The 7,458-nt window shown below is 62.3% G+C and overlaps 1 protein-coding gene across 3 annotated transcripts in view; it reads left to right on the top strand.

Moving 5' to 3' along the window:
• The window catches only part of ESPN (espin), a 30,315-nt gene extending 22,857 nt beyond the window's left edge, over nucleotides 1-7,458 (top strand). For all 3 annotated transcript variants that reach the window (XM_059374274.1, XM_059374275.1, XM_059374276.1), the window contains 5 exons: nucleotides 671-816; nucleotides 900-1,163; nucleotides 5,655-5,734; nucleotides 5,833-5,844; nucleotides 7,308-7,458. In XM_059374274.1, the coding sequence (XP_059230257.1) occupies nucleotides 671-816; nucleotides 900-1,163; nucleotides 5,655-5,734; nucleotides 5,833-5,844; nucleotides 7,308-7,455 (650 nt within the window). In that variant the 3' untranslated portion in view covers nucleotides 7,456-7,458. The remainder of the gene's footprint in view (nucleotides 1-670; nucleotides 817-899; nucleotides 1,164-5,654; nucleotides 5,735-5,832; nucleotides 5,845-7,307) is intronic.

Genomic DNA, 7,458 nt, shown 5'->3' on the forward strand with positions numbered 1-7,458 from the left:
CGTGCGCTGGATATTTGCATGTTTTTCACCTGGCTCTTTTTCCTGGGTGTTTTCACCCCATATCCTTAGTAAGAGCTCCTCTCTACTAGGTCTCCCCGAGCTGAGCAGCACTTTGCCATAAGTGCGCTACGGGCTTGCAACCAGCGTGTCCGTGTGTGTCTGTCTATGGGTAATGGTGGGGGGGAGGGACCGGTTGGGTTCCGACATTCAGAGTTCCGAGTCTATATGGCCATGGAGGCCCTGGGTGATTCAGTCCAAGGGTCACTGAGCTTCGCTGATTCAGAGAGGGCTGGAGGGAGACTCCACCCCAGCAGGGCCGAGCCAGGGAACCCAGGACAAAGGTCGGGTGGCTTTGCCCCCAGGTAGTGTCTTGAAGCTGGTCAGTCAGTGTCCTGGGCGGAGACATTCACTGGAGTCCCCGGGGCAGTCCAAGAGCCAGCATGTACTCCCGGGGGCCTCCAGGCGGGGCCCCCATGCCCTGTGAGTAGGGCCGGGAGGATGGTGGGGCCCCCTGAGCTGGGAGCAGGAACCTCCCTCTGGGGGTCTGCGGGAGCCTCCCAGGGGCCCCGCCCTTCCTGATTAGGGAAGGGGGCAGCAGAGGGGCAGATGTGGGGCCTTAGCGATGCAAGCCCCAGCCCCAGCCAGCACCTCCTCTCCTGCCTTCGTGTAGGCACCAAGTCTTTCAACATGATGTCCCCGACGGGTGACAACTCCGAGCTACTGGCTGAGATCAAGGCGGGCAAGAGTCTGAAGCCAACGCCGCAGAGCAAGGGACTGACCACGGTGTTCTCGGGCAGCGGGCAGCCGATCTCCCAGGTAGACGGCGTGCCCGGCCCTCCCGTCCCGGCTCCCCTCGTCCCTGCCCGCCAGGCCCTCAGTGTCGCCGCTTCTCCCTGCAGTCCGACTCGCCGCTGCCTCCCGCGTCGCCGGCGCCTTTACGGGCCCGCAGCCCCACCCCGCCCGCCGCGGGGCCCCAGCCTCTGCTCAACGGCAGCGTGGCGCCGGCACCGCCCGCCACCCCGGCGCCCGGCGTGCAGCTCGACGTGGAGGCGCTCATCCCCACGCACGACGAGCAGGGCCGGCCCATCCCGGAGTGGAAGCGGCAGGTGATGGTGCGGAAACTGCAGCTGAAGATGCAGGAGGAGGAGGAGCAGAGACGGAAGGTGGGCGGGGCGGGGCTGCCTGAAGTCCCGAGGGTCTGCCCCTGGGCCTCCGCCCATCCCCCACATCCGCCCACGGCAGGCGGGTCCCTTCCACCCCGGGCGGCTCCCACTACCTTTGGGGGGGAAAAGCAGGGTTGGACGACCTCCCTGACCTGGGGCTGTCCCCAGTTTCCACCCCTACCCCCACCTCCAGCAGCCCTTCTAGTGAGATGGCAAAGTTCATCAGACTCTAATGTGCTTCAGGCTGCCTGGAATCTCCTAAAAACTCTGATTCTGGCTCAGGAACTCTGGGCGGGGCTGAGCTTCTGTTTTTCTGGGAAGCTCCTGGGAGAAGTTGTGCATCCTGGTCCAGGGACCACACTCAGAGGAGCCCGCAGGGACTTTTGGTTGCCGTCAGCCTGGCCTGGGCCCTTTCCCTGCACTGCCACTTTCTAGGCACCAGTTCTGAGCCTCATCTAGCCCAGGATATTTTCTTCTCTGTCAGATGATTGATCATGACTGGTTGGTAGGATGGTTTGCCATCGACCTGCTCAACACACGTTTCCTGAGTGCTGTGTATATGACACACACTGTGGAAGCCTCTAGGGGTTCACGACGAACATATCAGGGCCTTTTCGAGGTGGCCGCGAGGGCAGCAGGGGTGCCAGGGGGTCAACCAGCAAGCAAACACAGCACCTTAATAGAGCCGTAAGTGCCCCCAAGAATAAAAAACAAAGTCACGTGAGAGCCTGAGTGGGCAGGGAGGCCAGTGGCTGGGCTGTTGCAGCGCACTGTGACGGGGCATGCAGAGGACTGAGACGGCCCTAAACCCACCATCCTCTTTGGGCTGGAGGCAGCGTTAGGGAAGAAGGAAGTGATGTCCATGGTGGACTTGGGAGATGAGCACGAGGTTGACTGGGAACAGAGCGGGCCAAAAAGCAAGCAGGCTCTGAGCCTGTCTAGGAGAGGGCTGGAACTGGAGAGGCCAGTGCGGATCAGATCACCAAGGCCTGGCCTTGAAGAAAATGGACTTTCTCCTGCAGCAGTCGGCAACCTGGGAGAGGGGTTACCTGGGGGAAGTGGCCTCATCCTATTTGTCTGTGGGGAAGGGATTGTAGTGAGTCAGGATGAACCACCAGGAAGACAGCACCCCCCCTCCCCGCCCCCAGGGCTGGAGAAGCCCTCACTCAAGTGAGGAATGAACAAAACTGTTGGAAGCTCCTGGCGCGCCTGACCCCATCAATTTATTATTATTCCTGTTGCGGGGACTAGGGGCTGAAGCCACAGCCTGGCCGCGGGCTCTGCAAACACGCCGGCGGAGCGCACAGGGAGGGCTTGGGCTACAGAGGGCGCTGAGAAGGGGTCCTCCGTTTGGGTGAGGCCTCGCCGGGTCGCAGACCTGAGGCGGGGTGGGGGAGGGCCACCGGGCGTCGCGGCTTCAACGCCTTTTGCATGTTCCTTCGGTGGTGTAATGAGCAACCCAGCCGAGTGTGGAGACGCCGTCCGCGCCCTGTCTCTGCAGCAGCGCCCGACGACCCCGCCAGCGACCAAAGAGGACACTGCCCGGCGCCCGGAGTAGCGGCCTGGGCCGAAGCCTCGTCCCAGTGTAGTGACCTGCCGGCCGGCCGGGCTCGGCCCATCCCCGCCAGCACAGCCCCGCGGAGCCATTACACCACCCGGGACATGCAAATGGCGCCCCCGGCGGCCGCTGCGGGAACCGGGCCAGAGGGAGACGCGCCTCCCTCCCCTCTCTTGTCTTCCCCGCCTTAGCTGACCGCCGCCAGCTCGTGCTGCTACCCCCGCGAGGGCTGGAGGTACTCCAGCGCGCACAACGCCATCCTCGGGCCCTTCGGCGAGCTCATGACCGAAGCCGACATCCTCCGCATCGAGCAGCAAATCGAGAACCTGCAGGTGCTGCACAAGGCGCAGAAGCTGGAGGCGCGCCTGGAGCAGCTGGAGCTGGAGCTGGAGCAGCTGCTGCCCATCTCGGCCGCCCTTTCGGCGCCGCGCTTCACCGTCGACCCGCGCCGCATGCACGGCCGCGCCGCCAGCCTGCCCGCCTGGTGCAGCAAGATCTCCACGCTGCTCAAGAGCATGGCCACGCTGCTGGCCGCGCTGGGCGGCCGGCCCGCGCACTTGGCCGAGCTGCTGGCCGCCGACACTGGCCAGCCGCTGGCCCCGCTGCCCGACGCACCCTGGCGGCCGGGCCCGCTCTGCCTGGGCCGCTCGCACTCGCTGAGCTGGTGCCGCGAGGCCGTGGCGCGCGAGATCTTGGAGTGCGGCGTCTCGGTGCAGCACCTCCGCGCCGTCTACGAGCTGCGCGCCCAGGGCTCGGCGCCCGCGCGCGACTCGCGCCACAAGCCCTCGCTCCCCGCCGGCGCCTCCGGCCGAGAGCCCATCCTCGAGGAGGACTACGTGGCGGCCAGCGCCGGGGAGCCGGACCCCCCCGCCGCCAACGGCTTGCCGGCCGCCGGGGACTCCCTGGGCGCCCTGGGCCCGCCGGACGCTCCCGGCCACCAGGCAGCGATGCCCGAGCCCGAGCCCGAGCCGCCCGCGCGCCGGCCGCCGCTGGCCCCCGAGCTGCGCGGCGTCCAGGACTACATAGATATGCGCAAGGAGCGCATCGTCTACCTCTTCCTGGAGCACTGGCGCAAGTGGACCTTCCGCGGCCCCGGGCGTCACGCCCAGGCGCGCCTACGCAGACTGCTGCCCCGCGTGGTGGCCGCCGGCGCGCGCCCGGCCCCGGACGCCGCCGACGCCCCCCAGCCACCGGCCGCCGACGGCCCCGACGGACGGCTGCTGCGCCTGCTCAAGCAGCGGCAGGTGGTGGGCAAGCTGCTGGGCCACTGGCGGAGCCTGCTGCGGCAGGTGCCCGCCCGCCCGCCGGGCTCGGGCCTGGCGCACGGCCTGTACTGGCCTGAGCACTTCCTGCCGCCCCTCGACGGCGGCGCGCCCCGGCGCTACGACAGCCTCACGCTCGACCTCTTCATGCTCGGCTACTTCCAGCTGCTCGAGATGGGCCTGAGCCGTGAGGAGCGCAAGTTCCGCCACCTGCTGTGCTACGAGATGTTTGACCGGCTGGGCAGCCACCCGTGGGAGCTCATCCGCCTCTTCCACCGCGTGGTGCTCGAGGAGGTGGAGGCTGGTCGGCGCAGCTGGAGCGACGGCTTTGAGGACCTCAGGCGCCAGTTCTTTGGAGACAGCCCAGAGGCCGAGCCAGCCCAGGAAGATGAGGAGGCCCAGAAGGAGCAAGAAGAGGAAAAAAAAGAGGAGGAGGAGAGGGAGCCGGTGGAAAAGATGGCTTCGGCTCAGACGGTGGACTGGCCAGAGGGGCAGTCGGAAGCCCCAGCTCCTGCGCCGCAGCCCCCCACCCCACCCCCGCCGGCTGCACCGCCCCCCACATGGGACCCTCCTGGTTCCGAAGCCCCCGCGGAAGATCCCCTGGAGCTGGTGTCTGAGATGGGCGAGTTCAGCAACGAGGACATCTGCCGCTACATCGATCGCAGCTTCTCCTTCTGGAAAGAGAAGGAGGCAGAGCTCTTTGATATCTGAGCAGAATTTGGAATTTCCCCTCAAGCACCTTAACCAGGGCCTGGATGCCTGTCTGATGCCCTCTGGAGGCCAAAAGTCCGCAGGAAGAACCCAGAAGCCAGCATGATGGCTTTGGAGAACCCAGAGTGCCCAGGAGGACCAGGCTGCCGCAGCCTTTGAAACCCCAGCATGGCCAGATGTGGGGCGGTGGCCAGAACGGGCAGGGCGGGGCACAGGGCAAACCCGGTGTTCCCCTCTGGCCCTACAGTCTTGCCTGGCTCTGTGTTGGAGCCAGGTGGAAGAAGCCGCCCCCTGAGGGACCGTGGGTCCCCCTTGGGGCAGTGGGGCTCTCCTCTCTCTGGTTTTCCACTGAATTCACAGCTACTTCTTTGAGGTCATGGAGCGACGTGTGTAGTGTTCCGTGTGACATGTTCTCCTGTGTAAACACCCAAGTAATAAAACTCTTTGCTGTGAGCCGCCTGTGTTGGATGCCCGCCCCCACTCCTGCCAGGTCACTACAACCACACAGTTATGGAGTAGTGTCTGCTCACTTGGGAATAGGATACATGTGGGGCAGAAGGTTTTTCACGCTGGAGGCCAGCCTGAGCCTCTCTGAGCTGGCTGGATCTGTGGGGGCCCAACTTGGGGTCTGCCCAGAGAGTCGGGTCAGGGGCCTGGGGTCAGCTGTCAGCCTGCCCCAGTGGGGAGGAAGCTCATTCTCTGCTCCTCTCCCACACCTTAGCTCTGACCTCTCTGGTGCCACCTTTAGGATCCGGGACCTGAGTTACAAGGAGGCAGAGCCTAGGAGATTCCCTTTAAGGGGATTGTGGCCAGGCACCTTCATCAATGTGCCCTGTAGGAGGGCACCTCTAGCCCACTGTCCCTGACTGGTGCACATGCCCCCGGGTTGGGCGCGCACCCCCCTCTGATCCCCTACCTCCTCGCCCATGCTGGTCCTAAAGCTCTGTGCTTGTGTTTCAGGAGGAAGAGGAGGAGGCCCGGCTGGCCAGCATGCCTGCCTGGAGGCGAGACCTCCTGCGGAAGAAGCTAGAAGAGGAGAGGTGAGCTGGGGAACCGGAAGCATCAGGGCTTGGTAGGATGTCCTGATCACGTCCCTGACATGGTGGCACCAAATGATGCTGTCTCTTTTTCCTTCTAGGGAACAGAAGCGGTGAGTGTGGGACTGGGCCCAGCCTGCCACCCATCCCCAGTCTGGGCACCATGCTTTTGCCCCCTTGTCCAGCCTCATCTTGAGCACACCCCCTTTTCACTCTGGTCTGTAGCGCCACCTTTCTGCTCCTAGTGATGCTACCAGACTCCTCTCCCCCAGTAACTGAGCCCCTGCCCCAAAGTCTACATCTTATGCCCTACCGGCCTAGTTCCCAATTACCCAGGCCCTGTCTCCCATTAACCCGGCCTTCAGTTAACACAGTCTCACTGTCAATAACCTTGATCTCTGTCCCTCAGAACATAGTTTCCACCCCAGTAATCTAGCCCAGTGCTGATGGAAGTATAATGTGAGCCACTCTGTAATGTCAAAATCTCTAGTAGCCACCTTGAAAAAATAAAAAGATATAGGTGAACTTAACATATATATTTTATTTAACCCCATATAAAAAATACTATTTCAATACATACTCAGTGTAAAAGTTATTAATGAGATCTTTTACACTTTTTTTTAAAAAAGATTTTATTTATTTGACAGACAGAAATCACAAGTAGGCAGAGAGGCAGGTGGAGAGGAAGGGAAGCAGGCTCCCCGCCGAGCAGAGAGCCCAACTTGGGGCTCGATCCCAGGACCCTGGGATCATGACCTGAGCCGAAGACAGAGGCTTTAACCCCCTGAGCCACCCAGGCACCCCTCACAAAGTCTTTGAGATGCCATGTGCATTTTACCCCTACAGTGTGTCTCATTCTGACATTTCATACGGTCAATGGCCGCATCTATTTAGTGGCTATCTTGTGAACAGTGTGTACCTAGCCCTTATTTTATTTTTAAAAAGATTTTATTTATTTATTTGACAAAGAGATACAGTGAGAGAGGAAATACAAGCAGGGGGAGTGGGAGAGGGAGAAGCAGGCTTCCTGTTGAGCAGGGAGCCAGATGTGGGGCTCTATCCCAGGACCCTGGGATCATGACCTGGGCCAAAGGCAGATGCTTAATGACTGAGTCACTCAGGTGCCCCTAGCCCGTTTTATAATAACTGTCCCTAAGTACCCACCACTGCCTCTCAGTAATGTGGTCCTTCTGCTGTCCAGCGGCCCAACCCCAGTACCCCAGAACTCATTCCCCCTTACCCTCCGCCACACCCCTGACCCAGCACCACTGTTGCCAGTAATACCCCAGCCAGCAGTAATTCAGCCATAGCCTCTCACTAACCCCCCAGCTCGTGGGTGTGCCCGGGTGACTCCAGTCTGCCCTCAACCAAGCCCCCCTGTGCCCACCAACCCTGCCCTGTGCCTCCCCACGCAATCCCCATCCCCTAGCCCTTCTGCTCCTGGAACTCATTGCCCTGGCCACCAACAACTAGCCCCTCTGTCCTTAGCAACTCAGCCCCCACCCTCCGTGAGCCCCTCACGGTGCCTGGCCCCCCTTCACCCCTGCCCGCCCTTCTGCCCCCACACCACGCCTAGGAAAGAAGAGGAGCGACAGAAGCAGGAGAGGATGCAGCGAGAGAAAGAGCAGTCGGAGAAGCTGCGGACGCTGGGCTACGACGAGACCAAGCTGGCGCCCTGGCAGCGACAGATCATCCTGAAGAAGGGGGACATCAATAAGTACTAGATG

Source organism: Mustela nigripes, chromosome 14, assembly GCF_022355385.1.
Source record: "Mustela nigripes isolate SB6536 chromosome 14, MUSNIG.SB6536, whole genome shotgun sequence".
Taxonomy (NCBI): Eukaryota; Metazoa; Chordata; class Mammalia; order Carnivora; family Mustelidae; genus Mustela; species Mustela nigripes.